Here is a 27,911-nt window from a genome sequence, read left to right as displayed (position 1 = left end):
GCTCTACCACAAGACCACGGAGGCGGTCTACTTAGCGCTAAGACTATTGTAAGCCTATGTTAAAGTATGGGAGTTAACAACATCTTAGCACTAAGATCGCTTTGTGCAAGCGGGCCCTGATCTGGCTCAATAAGACTTCCATCTGTTCCCAAACACGAAGAAAGACCTAACCAGAACCCTCGACTGGAACGATGACGTCATAGCAGTAAAAAAGAACGTAGTAAGTTTAGTTTGTTTGTCGCACTCAGCAATATTCCTGCTATATGATGGCGGTCTACAAATATTCGGGTCAATCCACTGATTGACATCATGAGCATCGATCCACACAATTTGGACAGCCAAGAAAAGGAGTGGGTTAAAATCCCCCAACACCGTTAGCAAATGTTCAGTAATGAGGAAGGTGATTATTTTGAAAAATATATTATTTTAATGTCTTAATGTCTTTGAAGATCCGGGGTAGAATAGGTCTTCTGCAACCCATTCGTGCTGTAAAAGGCGACTATGCTTGTCGAAAGAGGCGACTAACGGGACCGGGTGGTCAGGCTCGCTGACTTGGTTAAAGGATGTCATCGTATTCCAAATGCGTGGGGGGCGGTGGGGTAGACTGGTGGTTAAAGCGTTCGCTCGTCACCTAAAGGCCCGGGTTCGAATCCCCACCGTGATATTGCTGGAATATTGCTAAAAGCGGCATAAAACAATATTCAATCAATCAATCCAATTGCGTGGATCGATGCTCATTATGTCAACCGTCGTCATGCAGCTGGAATATCGCTGAGTGCGGCGTTAAACATCAACGAAAGGGAAAGTCTTTCAATGGGATCAGAACTTATTAACCACCCCTCGTATTTAGCTCCTCACCCCGACCCATCCCTAAAAAAATTCAAAATTTCTGTATGCTACCTACTAATATTCTATTACACATCTCCAAACTACGGTGGCCCATACCCGCCACTGGTGAGATCATTTTCCACTGTATGCCTCTATATTTTATCTCACCAGTGGAGGTATCTTGCGGCCGCCAGATAAAATATAGAGGCATACAGTGAAAAATGATCTCACTAGTGGCGGGTATGGGCCACCGTACCAAACCACATAGACTGAAATGAATGTGGTCTTAGTAGTAGAGCATATGATCCAGCTGTATATACGTCTCGTTGATGACCTTGTCAACTCCATTGACGGGCCAATACATCTTATCTGCTGCAGCAGTGATTGCTCCTCCCGAACAGCTGGTTGTGAACCACCACGCCCCTCCTTCCTTACCCGCACACCCCCCACAGTCCCGGTCAAAGGTACAAAACTTTCTCGGCTTCTCGCTTTGGTCAAAGGCGTCATCTCCATGTTCATAAGATCTGGTGAAAATTCGAACAAAATCAATTTTATAATCAGTTGCCTCTGATTGGAGGACTGTGCTCTCCAGGTAGATGCTAGCTGCCGGAAACGCCTTTCCGTCCACCATGTTGTATATGTTCCATTGGAACTTTTCGTACGTGTTCAGTTGGTAGATGGTCTCCAGGCCGAGGAAGTACTCACAGTTGATGTCCCCGAAGCCTGTCTTGTACTCCTCCCACGTTCGGTTGTAGCTTATGGGTTGACATGATGGAGGAGGGGGGATTATTCTCTTGAAGGCGTAGACGGTGCCGACCCACATGCAATTACAGTAGACGATGTATGAAATTGGGGAGCCGAATGGTTGGATTTCATAGAAGCCCATTCCACGTACGCCAAGCAAGTAGGCCTCTCTGCAGCCTGTAATAATAATAATAATAATAATAATGTAACTAATGTTGTGTGGGATAACACTTTCTATGTAAAGTACAGATTCTCGTACTTTTTTGGGTTGAGTCCCGTCTGGGATTCGAACCCACACTGCCAGAGTGAGGCACCTCATCGCCAGCACACAAAGTCAGCGATCTAACCTGCTCAGCCGCCGAGGCTTCCACAATATGAAAGTCCGACAACTGGTAGTGTAGATCACGTACTTTGTGTACCCCTCTCACAGTAGTAAATTGGCACGACTCCCATGGCCGAAAGCTTTGAAAACACAATGCCATTTAGAAAGTGGTCAAATGTAACAAATGTTATATTTCGGATAACACTTTCTATGTAAAGTACAGGTTCTCGTACTTTTTTGGGTTGAGTCCCCTCCGGGATTCGAACCCACACTGCCAGAGTGAGGCACCTCATCGCCACAACACAAAGTCAGCGATGTAACCCACTCAGCCACCGTAGCTTCAACAAAAAAATAATAATGATGCTTTAGACCGAAAGGTACAGGGTTGATTTATCGAGATTTCAATCAATGAGATGATAATTGCATGATTACTTTTCGTTGAATAGTCAATAAAAAATATAATAGCATCAGATAATTTAACTTAATAAGTAATACCATATATATATATATATATATATATATATATATATATATATATATATATATATAATATAACTTAATATAATTTAACTTTATAAGTAATACCATATATATATATATATATATATATATATATATATATATATATATATCCCATGATTTATTTTGCTCGGACTGGGGGAAAATGTTTTAAATAATATTATGCATACTATCTTTTATCTTAATTGCTGCCTCCAAATACGTCAAGCTTGAATTAAGATTCAAGATTGAAAATAAAACCCGGTTAAGGTGTATTTAGGCCAAGATGGCCACCCCCGTTTTCGATTAAATAAAGTATAGGTATTTGGAGGTTATGAGAAGACACAATATATTATGTGTTATCAGATTATTGTTAGTGGCAGCAAATGCATGAAGCGCTCGTACAATGTGACTAATTATTTCAGTGGTCTGCAGCAATCAGAGAACTTAAGCGGTATCCGACTTTATATGTCAACATCTGGTCAGACTACATCATTTACGAAGTATCGTGAGGTGAGAGTTTGTAGGAGGCTGGCTGTAGCTATCTGAGAGCCACACGAGGACGATTCGAGGTCTTCCACGATCTGACTTGCGTGGTCCGGACAGGGAACCAATGGAAAACATAGACTCTCTACCAGCTTCCAACACTGTTACAGGATTCAAGAGCGGAGCAGGTACCACGTTCAGGACGTTCGACAGTGACAAATTCCCAACATTCGTGAGTGCACTGAAATCTATGTTAGGTCTGTTATTGATGTTGTTGATTGCCCTTTGTGATTTAAACCGTGGGCACGGGTGGCCCAGTCGTCAAAGGCACCGCGATTCGCTTTGCAGAGTTGCGTCCCTTGGGGACGCCAGAAACCTATGACTGTGGGTTCGAATCCCGGTTCGCCCCGATTATGTTTCTAGGTTTGTCAACACCATACCCGTGCTCGTCGGTTTCACCGAGGTGGTAAACGTCTGAGACCTGCCATCTTCCCAAGGCAAGAGAGTTAACGGACTTTAAAAGTCTAGTTTCCACCCTTGCCGAACTAGGCTGGAGTTACTGGGCTAGATCGTAATCTTACGAGGGTCTTACATCGCGAAATGCATCCAATCACGTGAGCACCTTGATTAAAAAAATGAAAAGAGTTGGAAAATATCTCCCAACAACGAGTTGGCGGTGCACATGCTTTGCAAGTCCTGCAATCGACCGAAATCTGCATGACAGTTTACGAACCGGATTTCGATTTCGTTGCGCGATTTTGAATGGACTATGCATAGACTCGTTAGTCCAGCCAAAATGTAACTCCGTAATGACAGCCTAGTTCGGCAAGGGTGGAAACTGGACTTTTATAGTCAGTTAACTCCCTTGCCTCAGGAAGATGGTGACCTGCATCACTTCGGGTTTTCCTCCCACATTAAGCTGACACGCCACAAGATGTTTAACTGGAATACTGCCACATATTTTACTCTTCGTATTGCCCTTTGTGATTTAAATCCGAAACTTGAGTGTTTCAATATAATGACTCCAACTATATGACGGCGGTCTGTAAATGATCGAGTCTGGACCCGACAATCCAGTGACTGATATCATGAGCACCGCTCCACGCAATTGGGATCGATGACATGCATCAACCAAGTCAGTGGCATGACCACCCGATCCCGTTAGTCGCTTTTTGGGTTGCTGAAGACCTATTCTACCCCGGATCTTCACGCTGCGCTAAGGTGATCCTAACTCCCATACTTTAACATAGACTAACGACTGTCGTACGGCTAAGGTTGTTTTGTACGACTCCCATGTTTACCCGTAGTCCTAAGTAGTCATATATAAAACAGTTAAATAGGAACGACGTTTTTCTGAAATAATTCAAAGTGACCTAAAAAGTAATTTAAAGGTATTCATCGAGCACTCATTCCACGCGCTGCTTAATTCCCAAACGAGGCTTAAATTATCGAGCTATTTGTTAGCGTCGCGGGCTTTTTCTACTAATAACTGGCAATTATATTTCTGGTACGGTGTGCAGAATTAGGTAGCCTGAACTCGTTCACTTACCTCTAACTATTCGTTCACATGTTGCCCCAGCGAAACCCCACACACACGAACACGCGCTGTTGATATACGACCCCCCGTTGAAGCAAGGATTAGCTGCCATCTGAAACATACAAAGAAAATAAATAATCGAGTCTGGACCAGACAATCCAGTGAGTGATATCATGAACATCGATCCACGCAATTGGGATACGATGACATGCATCAAGAAAGTCAGCGATCCTGACCACCCGATCCCGTTAGTCGCCTCTTACGACAAGTATGTCATATAGACCGCCGTCATACAGCTGGAATATTGCTGAGTGCGGCTAAAAACTACAAACAAGCAAACGACAAGCATAGTCGCCTTTGCGGCAAGCATAGGTTGCTGAAGACCCATCTCATTAAAATCAGATCAGACCGCTAAACAAACATCTGAGGACATCCCATTACGGGTCACGTCAGACCGACCTAGTGCGAACTTTGACCGACCAATGGAATGACCAATCAGAAGGCAGCCTTCTCGTGCTTTACGGCACTTTCAAATTGGCGACTACGCTTCGAACATATTTTGACAAATTCTCGATTACAAATTTGAAACCTGAACAAAAGAACATTCTGGAATGGCTAATAGATGAGCTAGATTGTATGGATTCAGTCGTTAAACCCGTAACTATCGTTCGGAATAAAGATTTCGATTGCATGAATAGAAATCATATTCCGACTGTCACTTTCATAATCTGGTGAGCAATTGGGATCGATGACATGCATCAACCAAGTCAGCGAGCCTGACCACCCGATCGCGTTAGTCGCCTTTTACGACAATCATAGTCGCCATTTACGGCAAGCATGGGTTGCTGAAGACTTATTCTCCCCCGGATCTTCACGGGCACGGCACTGGAAGGTGTATTGTAGATATCTTACCATTGCGACAGCCTGACTGTTTTGCAAATGGCGGCAGTTACTCATTGCCTCGAGTCCAGCACAACCGGTCCTGGAGAAATCAGCTATCAGTATGCATCGCATGGATGAGTCTTGCTGTCTGCAGGCGTTGATTGAGTAGCAACCGGAAGTTCGTGAGCATGTTTCTGCGCAGTTCAAAAGGGACAAGGTGGTGACAACGAGGAAAGGCCGTTTCGGTAACACCCACCCCTTCTTGCATCCATCAAATGACTCGTAGTTACTCGACTGTATTGCCTGGCCGTTTGCAGTTGTAGACACAGCGATGGTACCGAGCAGGAGTTGGATCAGGTGTGGCAGCAGGAACATTATCTGAAACAAATAGTCTCCAAGTGAGTGAGTTAGTGAATATGGTTTTACGCCGCTTTAATTTTAGCAACATTCCATATCGACCCGTGAAGATCCTGGGTAGAATAGGTCTTCAGCAACCCATGCTTGCCGTAAAAGGCGACTAACGGGATCGATGCTCATGATATCAATCACTGGATTGTCTGGTCCAGACTCGATTATTTACAGACCGCCGTCATATGGCTGGAATATTGCTGAGTGCGACGTTAAACAACAAACAACAACAACAACATATCATCGTATCACGAGGTTGCCCATAATATCAACCACTGGACCAGAACCCACTTTCTTAGTGCGGCGTAAAACGACAAACCAACCAACCATCGATATCACAGCGGGGTACACCAGAAATATGCTTCAGACATTGTACCCAAAAAACTAGAAAACCTCTATTTCCCTCAAGTTTTATTTGTTGGTCGGACCTGCTGTGGCGAAAAAAACGTGTTGTGAAATACAAAATTAACGTCAAGCGCGCTTACACAAATTAAATTGATTGTCTTGAAGCAGTGACCGAAACTGTCTCTAACAACAACAAACAACTCCACCATCTGAATGTTAGTTGTTGATATCATAAAATAAACTACAGTTGTTGTCGATCCGGGGTAGAATAGGTCTTCAGCAACCCATGCTTGCCGAAAAGGCACTACGCTTGTCGTAAATGGCGACTAACAGGATCGGTGGTCAGGCTCGCTGACTTGGTTGATGCATGTCATCGATCCCGATTGCGTAGTTCGATGCTCATCATGGTTGAAGAAGATCAATCACTGGATTGTCTGGTTCAGACTCAATTATTTACAGACAGCCGCCATATAAGTGGAATATTGCTGAGTGCGGCGTTAAACAACAAACCAACCAACCAGAAGGGTAATCAAGCGTCCCCTCTTTTCGATTACGCCGTGGGGACCCGGGGTAGAGTGTGTCCCCAGCACCCCATTGCTGGTCGTAAGAGGCGACCGAAGTGGGCAACCCGTTTGCCGTGGGTTGCGCCCCTGTGTCGTGTGGTGGACGGGAGTCTGGTGGTTGAGGGTACTGGTTCCAAGAACAGTGTTCCTTTTGCCCAACACACTACTTTGACCCTTACTCCGCCTAGACGGGTGGTAGTATTTGCCCGGTTCTATCAATCGGCTGGCCATGCCAAACCCTGTGGATTAATATTGTGTTGCATAATATGTGTAAACTATTGAAATGATTTGTCAAAATATTGTAATGATTTGTTTTTTGTCTTGGCTAAATGTTACATAAGTTGAATTTGAAATGTATACTTTCAAGTATGTAATTTGCCTAGAGTCCTATGCCGAGAAGGCGGTGGTTTATGGGCCAATCTGGCGGAAAAGTTAATCTTTAAATTTTTCTGCTTGAGTATATCATCCGGGTATCATTGGTGCTGCACGTTGGAGATCCACTTGTTATTAGCATCGTCTTTATGACACTCCATGGTGGGTGGAGAGCTCGGATGATGAAACAATATAAATTAAACATGGATTACGAAAACACCCTCCCCCCCAAAAAAACGTCCACTTGAAATTGATGATGAACAGTGACCGTCCAAATCCATTGATGACTGGCCACGTTTCACGGTGATCGAGACTTTAGATAAAACACTTTAAAGTTGAACCCTTTTGCAGTATTGGCATTGCAGGTGGCGTCAGAAAAAAATCAACACTTGCTGTCAGGTGCACTGTTTAATTAAGTGTTGAGAAAGGCAGCAAGCAACAAAGCTCATGCCAACTGAATCTTTTATAGGCGTCCCGGTTTCGGTTTCTGCTCACCGAACACTTAATACCAGTAAAGGAATCGTGAGGGACCAAGATCAATTGTTTGCTGACATGGTTTTGATGTCGTCTCAAAAAATGAAAGACCAAGGTTTTCTTTATGTCAAACGCTTCCCAGCCCATAAAACCAACGAAACCTCTCAAACAAATACGTACCTGTTCTCCATTTTATCTCCTACTGCTCCAAAATCAATAATGGCAGGATATTGCAACGTCAATGTTGGAGTCTATATTTCAAATCCTCTCAGATGCTTTACAAGCCCAAAGTATGGTCATGGTGTCAATACTTGCACATACTGTTACATGTGCTCGCTGTGGTGAGAAGTCACATGTAAGATTGTGACAGTAACTATAAAAAAATGCACCAACTGCTCAGGAAGCCAGTCTTCTTTCTCGAAGGGTTGTCCCGTATGAAACACCAGATGGAACTAAACAAAATTGAATTCACTGGAAATGTCAGTTTTGCTGATGCTACAAAACTTTTCCAAACAGAACACCAGAACACCATCTGAAACCACCCTAAAAATCCTCACTTCGCAAGTCACCACATACTCAATGAACTGCCAAACAGATCTCACTTAGGTCAAAACTGCAATCTCATTAAAATCAGATCTTAGTTTTCGCTACTGCTAAACAAAGATCTGAGGACATCCCATGACGGGTCACGTCAGAACGACCTTTCGCGAATTTTGACCGACCAATGAAATGACTGACAAGTTTACGACACTAGTTTACGAAACTGGCGACTACGCTTCCAAACATATTCTGACGTACTCTCGATTAAAAAAAATAAAACTGAGAAGAAGAACATTCTGGAATGGCTTATAGATGGACTAGATTGTATGGATATAATAATAAACCCGTAACTGTCGTTCAGAATACCCCGTGTTAAATATTGCGTGGTTGCATGATTAGAAAACACATTCCGACTGTCACTTTCATGATCTGGTAAGGATCTGATTGGTTGGATGAAAGGTCGTTCTGACGTGACCCTTAATGGGATGTCCTCAGATCTTTGTTTAGCATAGCGAGAACTAAGATCTGATTTTAATGAGATTGGTGAAAACTGATATTCAACAGTTGTTTTCACCTGAACAATCAACACAGAGCCTCTTCCCAACACGTCTCAAATTCAATCATCTTCTGGATCAGGAATGATCTGTAACACAAGTACAATCAGCATCTCAGTCGGTTCCACAGCATCACTCAGAAACAAATGTCAAACAAATTGCTAGAAGCAAAAGCAAACCACAGTCAGAATCTTCCAAAAAATATCAAAGGGACAGAGCCTGAAAGGGTCAGAAAATGAAATCAAACTAAACTAGTTGGCAAAAGGAAATATACACCCATGCCTGATGGTCAATAAAATGAACACAAACAAGAGAATGTTATTCAATGATGGTGTATTCGCTAACAGGGTCTTCGCTAATAGGTCTTCAGCAACCCATACTTGCCGTAAAAGACGACTATGGTTGTCGTAAAAGGCGACTAACGGGATCGGGTGGTCAGGGTCGCTGACTTGGTTGATACATGTCATCGATCCCAAATGCGTGGATCGAAGCTCATGATGTCAATCACTGGATTGTCTGGTCCAGACTCGATTATTTTACAGACCGCCGTCATATAGCTGGAATATTGCTGAGTGCGGCTTTGAACAAACAAACAAACGCTAACAGGGCCACATGCGATAGTCCATGACAATTTCAGTGCGAAACTCAAAACAGGTGACGTGTACATGACGTTTACATGAACATGGGGGTAGGCAGATCACAGTTCACAGGAATGATCAGAGTCAACCACGTACTGTCTTGATAATTTTGTGGTCTTTGACGGATACCTGGTTCGCTCAGTAACGAGTATGACCACTGTGAGCACCAATGCACCCCCAGACTTGCCGCCTAATTGATGTTGTCAGCCGCCTGATGACGTAATCGGGAATCTGATTCCATTCAGTTTTTAAAGCGTTGGCAAGCTGTTGCTGGTTTGCTGGACGTCTTCGGATCTGATGCTTCAGATGATTCCACAAGAGTTCAATTGGGTTCAAGTCAGGTGAGAATGCTGGCCAGGGAAGAACGTTGACGTTCGTATTCAAGAAGTCCTGGACGAGCCTTGCAGAGTGTGGTCTAGCGTTGACATGCTGGAGGCGTGTTCCCTGTTCCTGCTGGCGGAGGAATGAAAGTGCCACGGGTTGAAGAACATCCTCTCTGTATCGCTGGCCGTTGAGGTTGCCACGGAAGATGTCAAGTCTCGCGACAAATTCCGCCAAAAACCATCACACCACCTCCACCATAGGGATGAACTTCTTGAATACAGCCAGGCACCATACGTTCCCCCTGCGACGGTAAACTCGAGCTTGACCATCATTGTGAAACAGCTGAAACCTGCTTTCGTCAGAGAAAAGCACTCTCTGCCAATCACGGACATGCCAACGTCCTACTGTCCTGACCAATTGCAGTCTTCGACGTCGATGTTCCCAGGTCAATGCCATTCCACGGAAGGGACGGTGAGCTCCAATACCTGCGTCACGTAGACGTCGTAGCAACGTGCGTCGACTGATACGGTGTCCTACTGCCGTTGCAGTTCCATTTACATTGCACGTTGCGTTTACTATGTGTTCACTGTATATTCCGCCTTCATCAGCTCCCAGTCTGTCAGACCTTCAAGCTCTCTATGATGAACCACTCAAACCCTAGTATGTAATCATGGGTGATCTAAATGGCCACAAGTGTATGTACGACACAATTAGACGTTTATACGTTTTTCACGAGACTGTTGCTTGGAATGACGTAAACACTGACGGACTATTTCCACATTTCTGGGGAAACCCCTGGGAATTCCTTAGCACGAATACACACAGAAGCGTTCTTTCTGATCATTTAGAACCTTTAATCTTAAACTCAGCGTTTTAGTATACATTGAGAAACGTCAGAGAGTTTGACTGCATGATTGTTCACGAATATCCTCGCTATGACTTATCCTAATGAACAAAACGAAGAAATGCACTTACAAATTATCGTGGTATCGACTCGACCCGTGTCTAGGCTGACAGTACCAGCCTAGTTGACACATCTTTAATCACCTTTCAATGATCGGCCAGTTGATCAATGATGACTAAAACGTGTAACCGACACAAGTTGATTATCAACATTTTGACGTCTTTAACTTGATGTAAATGTTTTACGACGCGATGTCATTGTGACTGACTTATTGGTGTAGTTGTTAACAGACCTTCCTCATCTAATGAGGATATTATTTGAGTACATTTGTTTAAAGAAACTACAAAAGTTGCCCCTGTTGAGCATGTCGAGCATGCATAAGCTCATGTCACCTCTCGTTAAGGAACTGTTTTATTTCCCGATATAGCTGGTTGTTGTATTGCTGTCAGTGTAAACATGAAGTCACGCGTACTCAATCATTCGTAACCAACTCGTGTTATTCCGGGACAAGTCGAATAGCGACTCGTGCCCCTCTCGTGGCCATTTTGGCGACCGGGTTCTGTCTTAGCGCAAACGGGCATACCTAAAATAATTGTCAACTCGTTGCGTAAAGGTTCACATACATTTCTCAATATATTATATATATTTCAAATGCAATTTAAAGCACATTGGGACATGCGGGATTATACAGTATGATTGAACACATGTAACTGTGTCTTGGGTATATTTTAAGATGCAAGACATATGTAAAATCCAAAAAAGATTCTGAGGGATTCTTTGAAGAAGATAGGTTTGCCGTATTTTCGCACATAACATTCACCGATCGGGGGACGAGTCTTCTTGCACGTTACGGAAAGGGGTGAGTGGTGGCGAATGGTACTCAATATAATTGTGTACAGATGAAGGTCTACATCCTTTGAGGTAAACAAAGTGATATAAAAAATTATAAGAATTGATTTTCACTTAGTGTGAGTTCATTGGAGCATGAACCTTCATAGAGTGAGGGCCAAACATTGTCACAAGCTCAGACCTCAACTTTGGCCCTCACTCTATGAAGGTTCCTACTCCGATGAACTCATACAAAGTGAAAGTCAAATCTTATATGTAAAAAAGCTTGGAAAGCTAGGAAAAGGGCAGAGAAATGTTTCCGCTGCCACCAATCCGTCCATATTTTTTTACATAAATTCCCGAAAACCTAATGTTTTGAATATGGTGCAAAGGGGAAAACGTAAAGGTTCCAACTCCAGCGTTCATCATTTCAAGTACAGTATTAACTCATAAATCAGATATAGCAAATAAACTAAGAGAAACTTTAGCCAAACATTCTTCATCATCTAATCATGTACGAACATTTCAGAAATTTAAAGACAAACAAGAAAGAAAGACAAACTATGAAAATGGTTAAGATTATAATGAAGTCTTTTCGATTCATGAGCTAAATACTGCCTTTAGGCAAGCTCATTAACCTGCTACGGGTGCTGATAATATCCACTAACTAATGTTACTTAAATCTGACTCCTGTTCAGAAACGCTGCTACATATATTTGATAATATCTGGACAAACGTAACATTTCCCTTCATCGTGGTGGAATGCTGCTATCATTACAATACCAAATGGGATAACACTGATCCCTCACATTATAGGCCCACATACTAGCTGTGTTTGTAAGACCATGAAAGAAAAAAAGAAGTACCATTGACCATTTGGTTAGATTAGAATCAATTGTGAAAAATGCTATAATCAATAAACAACACACTGTATCTATAATTTTAAAGGATCTTCATGAGAAGGTGGTGAAAGGCCGCTTGCCTAATTTTATATCACAGTTTTTAACAGATAGACATTTCCAGGTACGTGTGGGATCCACCTTGTCTGATTTTTACGATCAAGACCAGGGTGTCCATCAAGGTAGCATCTTATCAGTGACCTTGTATAGTGTGAAGGTTAATAGTTTATCTAAGGTTTTGAATGATTGTTGATTGGTCGTTATTTGTTGATGAGTTAAATATATCATGTCGAGGTTGCAACTGTCTCTCAGTCGTCTGAATTAATTAACTGTTTGGGCAGAGCAGAACGGCTTTGTCTCAATAAAAAAATGAATGGTCTCAACGTAACGGCTTTCAGTTTTCTAAATCTAAAACTAATTGCATCTATTTCTGTCGTAAATAAAACAAACACATAGAAACCCAGACCTCCATCTAGCAGGCACTCCCTTTAAAATAGTGAAAGAAACCTAATTCTTGGGTATAATTTTATCAGCATCCTACTTTTTTGCGACATATAAAATATCTTAAAGCTAAATGCTTAAAGGCACTGGATTTATTAAAAGTTGTTTCCAATTCCAAGTGGGGAGGGTACCAGTCAACCCTTCTCCACTTGTACAGATCACTAATTCGTTCTAAACTTGACTATGGCCCCATCATCTATAGTAGAGCCTGTAAAAGCAACCTTATTCTATCCACTATCAAGGTCTTAGACTCTGTCATGGATCTTTTCGAACCTCCCCAATTGACAGTTTGTACAATGAGGCCGATGAGCAATCTCTTCAAAAGCGCCATATAAAATTATCTTTACAATACATAACCAAATTATATTCAAATGAGTCAAATCGCGCTTTCAACTGCGTTTTAATCCCCTTAATGAGGATGTTTTTTCAATAAGAAGTCATCACTTACTCCACCCCTAGGAATCAGAATTAAACCTTTTATTTCTGCTGCAAATATGGAACTCGAAAATATCCGACTGCTTTCTTCAATAGTCAATCTCCTCCTTGATCCACAGGTGGATCTTACCTTATCTAAGCTCTAGAAATCTGAAACGAATCAACTTCAATATCAACAAGAATATAATCAGTTAAGAAACGAATACAAATCTATATTTAAAGATGGATCCAAGGATGGTGGTGCTGCCGCCAGCGCCACTATCATTGGATCCAGAACAATATCAACTAGATTACGAGATACCTCTTCAATTTTTACAGCTGAATCAAAGGCCATTTTAACTGCTCTAGAATATATAAATAACCAGTCGAAACATAAGGAATTCATTATTTTTTCAGACTCGCAGTCCTGTCTTCAGGCAATAAAAAAATACTTCGTGTCAGTATCCAGTTTTACTTGACATAATAGAATTACATAATAATCTTGCTACTGGCCAAAACGACATCATCTTTTATTCGTTACCAAGCCATGTTGGGTAACACAATCGCTGATGCGGCTGTTAAGGCAGCACTCAACAAATCTGTGACACCACTTCTTATCCCATAAAGTGACTATCGACCTGTAATTTGATGTTACATCAGAGATCCAATGCAGAAGAAGTGGGACACCCAAGTGGGTATAAACGTATTACATGCAATAAAAGCAAATATCGGTGACACCTACTTGGGTTGTCAGTCCAGATTTGAAGAGGTCATATGAAGACGATGTCGTAATGGCCGTTCTCAATATACTCATGAATATTTATCAAAAGGTGAGGATCCTGTTCTGCATCCAGTATGATGAATGAATCATGGTCAAGCATGTCTAGCTTGACTGCATTGATGTTTCCATCACAAAGGGATAACTATTTCATCGCTTAAGGATTTCTTAACAATATCAGCTCTCATTTTATTCTTTTCTTTTAAAAGAAATAGAATTGTTAAATAAAATTAGAAACATGTATTTTGTAATTAATAAATTATATTTTCAATATTGGTTGAATTAATTCGATAACGATGATTAATTGTTAGTGGCTGTACCCTCGAAGGGTGTTGATGTAGTGTGAAAGGATTGTCCCCCTGAGATGGTAGTAAGACCACGCCATTAACAATATATTTATTACTTCCACGTTTTCAATCGCAGAATATGTGTTCTTTTAATATGGCTAAATTTGTCAATAATCGCCAACACCTGAAGGGATTATGTTAATCCTGCTGACCCTTCATCTCCATACTTGTGACTACTGTTTTTGCACAAATACAATGCCTCTGAGTTGTGGTGTGTGACGCGGATACATATACAGTATATATAGACGAATGTATTGTGATCGGGGTTCACTAACACACCCGTTTAGTCATGGATCACTCGTCACACATCTAGTTTGTCCAAGTGCATTATTAAAGATACACCAAGAGGAGTGAGTGAGTGAGTGAGTATGATTTTACGCCGCTTTTAGCAATATTCCACCAATATCACGGCGGGGGACACCAGAAATGGGCTTCACACATTGTACCCATGTCAGGAATCGAACCCGGGTCTTCGGCGTGACGACCGAACGCTTTAACCACTAGGCTACCCGACCGCCCCACACCAAGAGGAAGCAACACACCAGCATATATTAAGCACAACACTGTGTGGAGAGAGAGAGAGAGAGAGAGAGAGAGAGAGAGAGTATTGTTTTACGCCTATTTTAGCAATATTCCAGCAATATCAGGCAGGGGACACCAGAAGTTGACACATTGTACCCATATCGGGAATCGAACCAGATCACTTTAACCACTAGGCTACCCAATTTCCGCATGAATTATATTAATTCATGTTTTGGAACACTGTACAGCTGAAAAACAAAGTCCGACGCCTCTTGCTACATTAATAAACAAGAGTCATCAGAAGATGACAACCCCCTACCCCCACATATTCGAAAGAACAATTATTCTGACTGTTACTTTAAGTCCAACTTGATGAGATAATTTCTATCCAATCTGTCTGTCCATATACATGAGTAGTTATTGAGCTATCAAAACAATACCATGGAATTGGGATTCAGAGCATTGCATTTCTATGTCAGGTACACTAAAATATGAACAGAGTCAAAATCAAACTTGTCGCCATGGAAATAGAAAAAATATAAATTCTAAACAGAGTGAGAGAGAGAGATAGAGAAAGAGGAATAGATAGAAACAGAGAGAGAGAGAGAGAGAGAGAGAGAGAGAGAGAGAGAGAGAGAGAGAGAGAGAGAGACCTGATATTTCCTGGACGCAATGGGCGGCAATGTAGCTTCATTATCTTGTTTATTTATATTCCAGAACATTGATCAATATGTTTATTCAGTAAACAAAGATCTGTTTCTCCTTCATTAAACACAAATGGAGCTGATAACGGTTGATGGCTTTCAAATCTCTGTTGGAATAATGCAGTTTATAGTCCTATTAACGAGCCAGCACTTGTTTGTCAGATAGGTTTCGTTAAGACTTGGAATCGTGTTGTCTCTTGCCTAGACCCCGACTTCCTTGGTCACAAGTCAGTGAGCTAGAATCTCATTAACTTCTAAATGAACTGTTGGTTTCAGCATTGGTAGCAATTGTAGACCTTCTTTTCCTGTATTTACTAAGGCTCATTTTCCGTAAGAATAAGTCATGTATGGTAGTCAAAGCTATCTGACTTTTTTTACTGACAGTTTTGGGAGCTGCACACTGTCCAAAATGTTTTAATGCAGAAAACACACGCGCTGAACATTTGAGGGTTTTTTGGGGTTGTTTTGTTTTTGGGTGGGGGGTGTTGTTTTTATTTTATTTTATTTTTTTATTTTTATTTTTTTTGGGGGGGGGGGGGGGGGGGGGGGGTATAAGGTTTATATGGGACTTTTCCCCCTCCCTGTTCTGAAACATCTTTGTAACTTTGACAGATGATATATACTTAAGTAAGGATAAGATTAATATACTTCCATTTATTAGACTCTGCCTACATGGAAATAACATGCTTAAGTTTTATTCCACTGATTCACGTATGTACTAGCGAACACGCTACAAGTATAGCCTCATGAGTGAGTGAGTATGGTTTTACGCCGCTTTTGGCAATATTCCAGCAATATCACGGCGGGGGACACCAGAAATGGGCTTCACACATTGTACCCATGTCGGGAATCGAACCTGGGTCTTCGGCGTGACGAGGAAACGCTTTAACCACTAGGCTACCCGACCGCCCTATAGCCTCATGAAAACATTGGGGCAAATAACAAACGTAGCATTACTCATCGTGTCCTGACGTTGGTGGAATCTAACTCCATATCAACTGTCAACTGTAATATTGAGAGTAAGAAGCATTCCAATACTTAACTCCCATTTATTCAAAGTATAATTAAACTGACTGGAGGCGATGACTTCATGCTGTGGTTTAATAAGATCTGTACAGTAAAGTGTGTGAGTGAATATGGTTTTACGCCGTTTTTAGCAATATTCCAGCAATATCACAGCGGGGGACACCAGAAATGGGCTTCACACATTGTGCCAATGTCGGGAATCGAACCCAGGTCTTCGGCGTGACGAGCGAACGCTTTAACCACTAGGCTACCCAACCGTCCCTTGTACAGTAAAGCACTTAAGTCATGTATAATAATTATTTCATGATATTTTCCGGTGTTGTGTTCATTGTTATTCACAGTCAATATTATGAAATGTGTATACAGTTGAAACGTAACATACACCAACGAACCTTGAGACAATCGTTGTCACAACAAAATATTTTTTTAACTTTTTTACTGTAATGTAAGTGGTATTGTTTGTTCACTGCATATCAACGTTCAAGTTGACGATATAATTTATTCATCTGGAATACTTTTGTGAAGCCAAACCACAGTGGCCCATTAACAACGAGAATCGTTATATGACTTACGCTACACTCCAGTGCATTTTAGTTGATTTGATTGATTTGTTGTTTAACGCCGCACTCAGCAATATTCCAGCTATATGACGGCGGTCTGTAAAATAATCGAATCTGGACCAGACAATCCAGTGATTAATATCATGATCATCGATCCACGCAATTGGGATCGATGACATGTATCAACGGTCATGTCCGTTGGATGTCTCAAACAACAAACTTTTGGAATCAGTGGCGCTGTTGTTGTTGCCGAGGATGTTCTTGCAGTAAAAGTGTTCGCTGAGCATGCCACAGACTCGAGTTCCATTCCAAATGTGGTTCTCACTCATTCCAGTGACGTATTCACATTTGTGTATACATTGCGGATATTCTCAGGAACTTTGGTTGTTCCTAATTGTTACTAATTAAAGAAGGGGACGGGTGGCCCAGTCGCCTGAGGCGCCGCGATTCGCTGTGCAGAGCTGTGTCCCTTGGGCACGCCAGAAACCTATGATTGTGGGTTCGAATCCCGGTTCGCCCCTATTATGTTTCTAGGTTTGTCAGCACCATACCCGTGCTCGTGGGTTTCACCGAAGTGGTAAACGTCTGAGACCTGCATCACTTCGGGCTTTCCTCCCACATTAAGCTGACACGCCGTGATATAACTGGAATACTGTTAAAAGCGGCGCTTAACCCAACTCACTCACTTACTACTATTGAAGGTAAACTAGGCTTAGTCCTATATAATCAAAATAAAGCGAAATGTATGTCGTGTAGATTATGTGCAATATATCGAGCGTTTTAGAAACAAACGTGGTACCGTGACTATAATCAGAAATATACAATCAGAAATGATCAGAAATGATAAAGAAATATGTTTATATTGCCCGTATTTCAACACCTTGTATCAATACTCTTTAAATCAAATTATATAAAATCATGTAGAAGTATTCTGACTAAGCGCGAGTACAGTTAATGGTTGGATATAATATCGCTAACTTAAGATATTATATTCAAGTCTTCAGCAACCCATGCTTGCCATTAAAAGGTGACTATGCTTGTCGTAAGAGGCCACTAATGGGATAGGGTGGTCAGGTTCGCTGACTTGGTTGATGCATGTCATCGATCTCAATTGCTTGGATCGATGCTCATGATGTCAATCACTGGATTGTCTGGTCCAGACTTGATTATTTACAGACCGCCGTCATATAGCTGGAATATTGCTGAGTGCGTTAAACAACAAACAACAACAATTAGATTCAAATTAACTGTATAATTATTCCTATCACCTTCAAATTTAGTATATTTTATTATATATGATACAGTAAACTACGGTTATAACGAACACGCTTATACCGAACTGACGGATATAACGAACTTACTTTTTTGGTACCGACTATTTGCTGTAGTTATGCTGTATATATGCTTATAACGAACTACGGTTATAAAATTAGTAGTCCCTTTGAGTTCGTAATAACCGTACTTTACTGTAGTACATAAATAATCCATCCTATTGGCCAATCAGATTTCAACTCTGATATCAGTTGCATTTGCTTCAAACAAAATGGCGGCGCCCGGTCAAGACGATCTGATTGATAATCAATATCAATATTGTAATAAAACAGGTCATACTTCCCGAAGTGCATCAAATGACCTTCATTAAAAACATGAAAAGATTTGGAAAATTTCTTTTGACGCTAAGTTGACGGTACACATTCTTTGCAAATCTTGAAATCGACCGAAATCTGCACGGCGGTATACGAACTGTATGTTGATTTCGTTACGCGATTTTGATTGGACTATGCACAGACTCGTTAGTCCAGCCAAAATATAACTCCATAATTCCATCCTAGTTCGGCAAGGGTTGAAACTGGACTTTTATAGTCAGTTAACTCCCTTGCCTCAGGAAGATGAACCGGTATTCGTGAAACGTGATTTTGTAAACACTATCGGATATGGCGAAACGTACACTTCGGCGATCGTGTGTGCTTATTTTCCCAAACATTCTTATCGATTCTAAGCTTATCGGCAACCTTTCAGAATTATCATTAGTGATTTGATGAAAAACAGATACCTGTTATTACTAATATGCTATTTTTGAAATTAAATTCTTTGAGTAAATATCCAATATTTAGATTTCTAAACACACTGTTAATATCGCCGTGAATGGTGATTAAGAAAAAATGATTTACGATGTACTTTATTTTCAGAGGTCACTTTCAGTAATTTTGCTTTGCCTGAAATGACACTTGATCACTTCACAGAAGAGCGAAATTTTTTAACCTTTTGACTTTTGAAAACATAATCATTAAATAATCATATGCTTTTAAAGTCGTTGCACTGAAAATATCTATTTAAGTATCATCATTCAAACAAGTTTCAACTTTCTGAACCTTTTGGCTTCTGAAAACATATTCATCAAATAATCATTTTGCTTTTGAAGTCGTTAGGTGTCATTTCAACGCAAAAAACTGTTTCATCTCAAAACCAAGCGCAGAAGGCGAAGCTGTGCCACAATTCACACACAGATTGCATTCTGGTGCTAGGGGTGTCTCGTCAGTAGATATATAATAAGATTACGGCAATATCACGGCGGGGGGGGGGGGGGGGCGCTAGAAAAAGGCTCCACACATTTTACCCATGTGGGAATCGAACCCGGGGCTTCAGCGTGACGAGCGAACGCTGTGACCACAAGGGGCTACTCCACCGCCTCCACTACTAGTAGCAGATGTAGTAGTAGTAGTAGTAGTAGTAGTAGCAGAAGTAGTAGTAGTAGTAGTGGTGGTGGTGGTACTAGTAGTAGAAGTAGTGGTAGTAGTTAGTAGTAGTAGTAGTAGTAGTAGCAGAAGTAGTAGTAGTAGTAGTAGCAGAAGTAGTAGTAGTAGTGGTAGTAGTAGCAGTGGTAGAAGTAGTAGTAGTAGTACGAGTAGTAGTAGTGGTGGTGGTGGTGGTGGTACTAGTAGTAGTAGTGGTAGTAGTAGTAGTGGTAGTAGTAGCAGTAGTAGTAGTAGTAGTAGTACCAGAAGTAGTAGAAGTAGTAGTAGTAGCAGAAGTAGTAGTAGTAGTAGTAGTGGTGGTGGTGGTGGTGGTGGTACTAGTAGTAGTAGTAGTAGTAGTAGTTGTAGCAGTAGTAGTAGTAGTTGTAGCAGCAGCAGTAGTAGTAGTAGTAGTAGTAGTAGTAGCTTAAGTTTTGTTTTGATTGTTGCGCTAGAAAAAGGCTACACACATTTTACCCGGGGCTTCAGCGTGACGAGCGAACGCTGTGACCACAAGGGACTACTCCACCGCCTCCACTACTAGCAGAAGTAGTAGTAGTAGTGGTAGTAGTAGTAGTAGTAGTAGTAGTAGCAGAAGTAGTAGTAGTAGTAGTTGCAGAAGTAGTAGTAGTAGTGGTGGTGGTAGTACTAGTAGTAGAAGTAGTAGTAGTAGTTAGTAGTAGTAGTAGTAGTAGTAGTAGCAGAAGTAGTAGTAGTAGTAGTAGCAGAAGTAGTAGTAGTAGTGGTAGTAGTAGCAGTGGTAGTAGTAGTAGTAGTACTAGTACGAGTAGTAGTAGTGGTGGTGGTGGTGGTGGTGATACTAGTAGTAGTAGTGGTAGTAGTAGTAGTGGTAGTAGTAGCAGTAGTAGTAGTAGTAGTAGCAGAAGTAGTAGTAGTAGTAGTATTAGCAGAAGTAGTAGTAGCAGTAGTAGTAGTGGTGGTGGTGGTGGTACTAGTAGTAGAAGTGGTAGTAGTAGTAGTGGTAGTAGTAGTAGTAGTAGCAGTAGTAGTAGTAGTAGTAGTAGTAGTAGCTTAAGTTTTGTTTTGATTGTTGTTTAACGCCACACTCAGCAATATTCCAGCTACGTGATGGACACGCGCCGTGGGGGTACGATAAATAGCACAAAGAGACAGCTTTCTAGAGAACGTGTTGTCTGGACCAGACAATCCAGTGATTGATAGCATGAGGATCGACCCACGCAAATGGGATACGAAGTCAGCGAGCCTGACCACCCGATCCCGTTAGTCGTCTTTTACGGCAAGCATGGGTTGCTGAAGACCGATTCTCCCCCGGATCTTCACGGGTTTCAATGGTCTTCATGGTTTCCAAGTAAAACATCTTTATATATTTCCATGTTTGATCTTTTTTTCGTTTCCAAAAGCACAATTAGAGCTTTTTTAAAGAAGAGGTAACCGCTTGTAGTTGTTTTCGACGAGACACCGCAATATACATGTAAAGGAAATACACTTTTTAGCAGAATTAAACCAAACACTCATTGCGATAAAATTATTTTGGTAAAGTATGAAGCTTATCAAAATACTTGAAATTATATGATGCTTTGGTACGCGGGTCATTCCCGCCGATTAACTATATTAATATGCAAAAATCAGGTGTTTTTCAATTTCTTTTGAGTAATATATTTACAACCCATTTTGATATTGGCTTGGGTTTGTAGGTACCAAACCAAACCCTTCTATAGAGCAGAGATGCAGTAATACTAGGTTGGTTATTATATCATCGTATATACAAAATGTCATGTGTATTTGTGCATTTGGTAATCCAAATTTATATTTACCTTTGCTATGAAATGTCCATTTTGTCAGGTGGCTTGTTTAGATAAACATGTTTATTGACAACAAAAGCCTAATATTTGTTGATGCACGAAAACACATCCAGGTGCATAAATGATATAGTTTATAAATTGACGAGTGTTGTTTTCTCTCCCAAGAACTATTTTAATTAGAAATGGACAATTATGTGAGATAATTATATATAGTGATACCAGCAATGTCTCAGAGAAGCTGTTACTTAAGTGAGTGAGTTGGGTTTAACGCCGCTTTTAACAGTATTCCAGTTATATCACGGCGTGTCAGCTTAATGTGGAAGGAAAGCCCGAAGTGGTGCAGGTCTCAGACGTTTACCACTTCAGTGAAACCCACGAGCACGGGTATGGTGCTGACAAACCTAGAAACATAATTGAGGCGAACCGGGATTCGAACCCACAAGCATAGGTTTCTGGCGTGCCCAAGGGACACAACTCTGCACAGCGAATCGGGGCGCCTCAGACGACTGGGCCACCCGTGCTCCCTGTTACTTAATAGATAATGACAAGCTGTTATTACTCGTGGCAACAGCGTGTATTCCAACCCTATTGTTCCATGCTTGAATGTGAATGTTTTGTTCTCGTTAAAACTTATAGGAGACATCAAATTACTTTATGGATTGTTGGTTGTCAAATATTCATGCGTAGATTGTTTAATCCACATCTCAATTAAAGTACACTCTTGAGATATCACAACGTCGAATCAATTGAAATACCACTCGTTTAGGATCTCACGGCATTGGAAAGAGGCTTGTGTCATGGATTGTAAAGATTGACAGCGGGGTATACATCCAGGTGCATCACGAAAGGGCGACTCACATTGCATACTACGGTGGCCCATAAGGGACATGGAGTCTGTTTTTCAATATTTTGATATTCCACTTACTTTTATTGTAACCTTTTACAAATTAACCCAATTTGTCATACAAATGTGTGATAAATCATGTATAAAAACTACCGAAATCATGGAAAATGTACTTTCAAGCAGCTATTGAATCGCTCAGATGTGAAGCGAAAATGTCAAAAACAAAAACGAAAATGTCAAAAACAAAACCGCGACCGGAAATACTTTTCTGTATTTTCATTTTAGTTTTTGACATTTTCGCTTTTGTTTTTGACATTTTCGTTTTTGTTTTTGACCTTTTTATTTTAGTTTTTGACATTTTCGCTTCACTTTTCAGCGATTCAGTAGCTACTTTATACATGATTTATCACATATTTGTAAGACAAATCGTGTCAATTTGCAAAAGGTTAAGATAACAGTAAGTGAAATATCAAAATATTGAAAAACAGACTCCATGTCCCTAAGGGGCCACCGTAGCATACATACATACAAGGGAGATTTCTTATTTATTTTTCAAACGAATTCAAAAAAAGAATGTCTTGTCTAAAACTATGTATTTCATGTTTGAGAAGGGAGGGATGTGTTTCAAGATCGAGACAATACAAAAGATTATTATATTATTCACGAACCGACAGTTACTTATACGCTCTTCTTATCTGAAGGTTCAGGTTTCCTCAATGCATAGCTCTTTTCAATGTTTACTGGTGAGTGCTTAGTTCTCGCGTCTGCTTAACTCTGGTGAGTGCTTAGTTCTCGTGTCAGCTTAGTTCTCGTGAGTGCTTAGTTCTGGTGTCAGCTAAGCTCTGGTCAATGCTTAGTTCTCATGCCTGCTTAGCTCTGGTGAGTGCTTAGTTCTCGCGTCTGCTTAGCTCTGGTGAGTACTTAGTTCTCGCGTTTGCTTAGCTCTGGTGAGTGCTTAGATCACGTGCCTCCTTAGCTCTGGTGAGTGCTTTATTTCTGGTGTCAGCTAAGCTCTGGTCAATGCTTAGTTCTCGTGCCTGCTTAGCTCTGGTGAGTGCTTAGTTGTGGTGTCTGCTTAGCTCTGGTGAGTGCTTAGTTCTCGCGTCTGCTTAGCTCTGGTGAGTGCTTAGTTCTCGTGTCTGCTTAGCTCTGGTGAGTGCTTAGTTCTCGCGAGTGCTTAGCTCTGGTGAGTACTTAGTTCTCGCGTCTGCTTAGCTCTGGTGAGTGCTTAGATCACGTGCCTGCTTAGCTCTGGTGAGTGCTTAGTTCTGGTGAGTGCTTAGCTCTGGTGAGTGCTTAGTTCTCGTGTCTGCTTAGCTCTGGTGAGTGCTTAGTTCTGGTGAGTGCTTAGATCTGGTGAGTGCTTAGTTCTCGTGTCTGCTTAGTTCTGGTGAGTGCTTAGATCACGTGCCTGCTTAGCTCTGGTGAGTGCTTAGTTCTCGCGTCTGCTTAGTTCTGGTGAGAGCTTAGTTCTCGTGTCTGCTTAGTTCTGGTGAGTGCTTAGATCACGTGCCTGCTTAGCTCTGGTGAGTGCTTAGTTCTCGTGTCAGCTTAGCTCTGGTGAGTGCTTAGCTCTGGTGAGTGCTTAGTTCTCGTGTCAGCTTAGCTCTCGTGAGTGCTTAGTTCTCGTGTCAGCTTAGTTCTCGTGAGTGCTTAGCTCTGGTGAGTACTTAGATCACGTGCCTGCTTAGCTCTGGTGAGTGCTTAGTTCTCGTGTCAGCTTAGTTCTCGTGAGTGCTTAGCTCTGGTGAGTGCTTAGTTCTCGTGTCAGCTTAGTTCTGGTGAGTGCTTAGATCACGTGCCTCCTTAGCTCTGGTGAGTGCTTAGTTCTGGTGTCAGCTAAGCTCTGGTCAATGCCTAGTTCTCATGCCTGCTTAGCTCTGGTGAGTGCTTAGTTCTGGTGTCAGCTAAGCTCTGGTCAATGCTTAGTTCTCATGCCTGCTTAGCTCTGGTGAGTGCTTAGTTCTCGCGTCTGCTTAGCTCTGGTGAGTACTTAGTTCTCGCGTTTGCTTAGCTCTGGTGAGTGCTTAGATCACGTGCCTCCTTAGCTCTGGTGAGTGCTTAGTTCTGGTGTCAGCTAAGCTCTGGTCAATGCTTATTTCTCGTGCCTGCTTAGCTCTGGTGAGTGCTTAGCTCTGGTGTCAGCTAAGCTCTGGTCAATGCTTAGTTCTCGTGAAAGATCAGTTCTCGCGTCTGTTTAGCTCTGGGGAGTGCTTAGTTCTGGTGCCTCCTTAGCTCTGGTGAGTGCTTAGTTCTGATGTCAGCTAAGCTCTGGTCAATGCTTAGTTCTCGTGCCTGCTTAGCTCTGGTGAGTGCTTAGCTCTGGTGAGTGCTTAGTTGTGGTGTCTGCTTAGCTCTGGTGAGTGCTTAGTTCTCGCGTCTGCTTAGCTCTGGTGAGTGCTTAGTTCTCGTGTCTGCTTAGCTCTGGTGAGTGCTTAGTTCTCGTGTCTGCTTAGCTCTGGTGAGTGCTTAGTTCTCGCGTCTGCTTAGCTCTGGTGAGTGCTTAGATCACGTGCCTGCTTAGCTCTGGTGAGTGCTTAGTTCTGGTGAGTGCTTAGCTCTGGTGAGTGCTTAGTTCTCGTGTCTGCTTAGCTCTGGTGAGTGCTTAGTTCTGGTGAGTGCTTGGCTCTGGTGAGTGCTTAGTTCTCGTGCCTGCTTATCTCTGGTGAGTGCTTAGTTCTCGCGTCTGCTTAGCTCTGGTGAGTGCTTAGATCACGTGCCTGCTTAGCTCTGGTGAGTGCTTAGTTCTGGTGAGTGCTTAGCTCTGGTGAGTGCTTAGTTCTCGTGTCTGCTTAGCTCTGGTGAGTGCTTAGTTCTGGTGAGTGCTTAGCTCTGGTGAGTGCTTAGTTCTCGTGTCTGCTTAGCTCTGGTGAGTGCTTAGTTCTGGTGAGTGCTTAGCTCTGGTGAGTGCTTAGTTCTCGTGCCTGCTTAGCTCTGGTGAGTGCTTAGTTCTCGTGTCAGCTAAGCTCTGGTCAATGCTTAGTTCTCGTGAAAGCTCAGTTCTCGAGTGTGCCTAGCTCTGGTGAATGCTTAGTTCTCGTGAATGATCACTTCTCGTCAATGCCTTAGTTCTCGTGAATGTTTACTTCTTGTCATTGCTTAGCTCTCTTCAAAGTTTAAATCTCGCGAATGATTCGTCCTGTCGTGAAGTTCGTAACTGTGGCGTCGTCCAAGGCGGCATCAATTTACCGTGCAGAGTTGCACAACCCCATCATTGTTGGTTAGAATCGCATATTCTCCCTGTGTGCTTGGTGTGTGTGTGTAACTTTATAGCTAAAATGGATAGAATTATCATTAAACCGCCCGCATGTTATCAAAAATCAGCGAGCCACTGTAACTTGATAATGCCTCTTGCTGCTTGACGACGGGCCATTATTACGCCCGTTGTTAGGTGACGTCGTGGGGTAGGGATAGGTGACGTCACGTTGAATAGTGACGTCATCTGGTTTGTTCTATGACGTTTCCACATTTGTAAAAGTGGGTCAGTGGCATTCGTGTTGATTGCAGTAAATGTTTCCACACCGATATTAATGTTTCTTTTTATTTGATAACAAACTCCAGCCATTTTAGCTATAATAACGGTAACGTTATTTTTCAGGGCATTATCATTTGCAGAAACACTCGGCTTTTTCAACTGCCCTCCTTCGTCGGGCAGTTAATGGAAGACCTCGGGCTTCTGCAAATGATAATGCCCTGAAAAATAGCGTTATCGTTCTAGTAATAATGTTCAAAGCAGGGTGCTTAACCAAATGTCCTCACTCATACACTCGAAAGATGAAAGTATTTCAACTTTAAATTTCACCCTATGACACGTAACTCATTGTTGACAAAATGCATGGCACAACAATAGCCCTTACCTTGCAATGAGATTCACACTACTCAATCGCGTCTTCAGCAGTCCAACGAACATCTGCAACTACATCGGTTCCAGCGAGTGAAATGGTTTTCGCCAGCTGCCCCAAAGGAACAGGGCTTCATGACGTTTACCAGCTATTATTCCCTTGATGCGCCACGGGTGTTTTTGACTTTAACTCAGTGGAGTGTGTCGACACTAATGGAATAAGTAACCGTCGTATTGACGTTTTTTATCTCCACTAGAAGTCAAGGTGTATTTCATTAACTAATAACATACAGATGGTGAGGTGTAGCCATGTTGTAATGTTCAAGGAATAATGAATGCTTGAAAGATACATGAGAAGGCTTGACAGGCAATACTTTATTGACAATAATTTTGTTTTGCTTGGGCAGTAAAGCTTACAATAAATACCGCAAATCAACTACAAATTGAAAACACTATTTGAATTTGTTGTATAGGTTTATCAATGTACTACGGATGGTTCGAATCAGAATTCAACTTCTTCTTCAATTGTATTCTTACAACGTGATGGTCCAGGAACGATGCTAGTACCTGATGATATCAGCTTCAGTTAGTCCCAATCGGGCTAACACCCGTCTCTAGCTCATTACTGGGGAATACACCACTAACGTTCATGTGCTTCAGTGAGTCAATTTACCAGTAAAAAGTCATGACAAACTTTCCATTCTCCAGTCTTTTGAAACTCGATGGAAACATGAACATGCTATACTTAAAAAACCTCGAGTCACGCTTCAGTGTCGCATGTTTTATCTTATGAGAATTACCGTCAGAGATTTTTTATGAATATGGAAATGGCTTTGTCGTTTTTAAATACGAAAAACAATGGCCAGATTGGTTAATGGTTGTGGTGGGATAGACTATTTAACATGGACTTATCCACACCACTCTCGGAGGGGTTAAATGTCTTTCTATTGTGTACCGACGAAGCAAAATACAAGATGGATGAGTGGCTGCTGCAGTGATGTGTGACTGAGGTGGTGAGTGAGTTGGTGGGTGAGTTAGAGGATGAGTGGGTGCTGGACGGGTGTGTGAGTGAGTTGGTGGGTGAGTTAGTGGACGAGTGTGTGCTGGAGGGATGTGTGAGTGGGTTGGTGGGTGAGTTAGAGGACGAGTGTGTGCTGGAGGGATGTGTGAGTGAGTTGGTGGGTGAGTTAGTGGACGAGTGTGTGCTGGAGGGATGTGTGAGTGGGTTGGTGGGTGAGTTAGTAAATACGTGTGCACTGGAGGGATGTGTGAGTGGGTTGGTGGGTGAGTTAGTGAATATGTGTGCACTGGAGGGATGTGTGAGTGGGTTGGTGGGTGAGTTAGTGAATATGTGTGCACTGGAGGGATGTGTGAGTGGGGTGGTGGGTGAGTGAGTAAATACGTGTGCACTGGAGGGATGTGTGAGTTGGTTGGTGGGTGAGTTAGTGAATATGTGTGCACTGGAGGGATGTGTGAGTGGGTTGGTGGGTGAGTTAGTAAATACGTGTGCACTGGAGGGATGTGTTAGTGGGGTGGTGGGTGAGTTAGTGAATATGTGTGCACTGGAGGGATGTGTTAGTGACGTGGTGGGTGAGTTAGTGAATATGTGTGCACTGGAGGGGTGTGTGATTCGATTGGTGGGTGAGTTAGTAAATACGTGTGCACTGGAGGGGTGTGTTAGTAGGGTGGTGGGTGAGTTAGTGAATGTG

The 27,911-nt window shown here is 42.0% G+C and overlaps 1 protein-coding gene across 1 annotated transcript; it reads right to left on the bottom strand.

The window, feature by feature from the left end:
- Positions 1 to 690: 690 nt before the first annotated feature.
- LOC124144058 (fibrinogen alpha chain-like) lies at positions 691 to 26,343 on the bottom strand. The gene is made up of 4 exons (XM_046513298.2): positions 26,219 to 26,343; positions 5,328 to 5,675; positions 4,428 to 4,527; positions 691 to 1,749 (listed from the first exon to the last, which is right to left on the bottom strand). Exons 2-4 carry the CDS (start codon positions 5,670 to 5,672, stop codon positions 1,115 to 1,117), a joined length of 1,080 nt encoding a protein of 359 aa, XP_046369254.1. The 5' UTR covers positions 5,673 to 5,675; positions 26,219 to 26,343; the 3' UTR covers positions 691 to 1,114.
- Between the last annotated feature and the right edge of the window lie 1,568 nt (positions 26,344 to 27,911).

The sequence above is a fragment of the Haliotis rufescens genome, unplaced genomic scaffold (genome assembly GCF_023055435.1).
Source record: "Haliotis rufescens isolate VD_foot unplaced genomic scaffold, xgHalRufe1.0.p SCAF_110, whole genome shotgun sequence".
Classification (NCBI taxonomy): Eukaryota; Metazoa; Mollusca; class Gastropoda; order Lepetellida; family Haliotidae; genus Haliotis; species Haliotis rufescens.
This window is presented reverse-complemented; position numbering and strand designations above follow the sequence as displayed.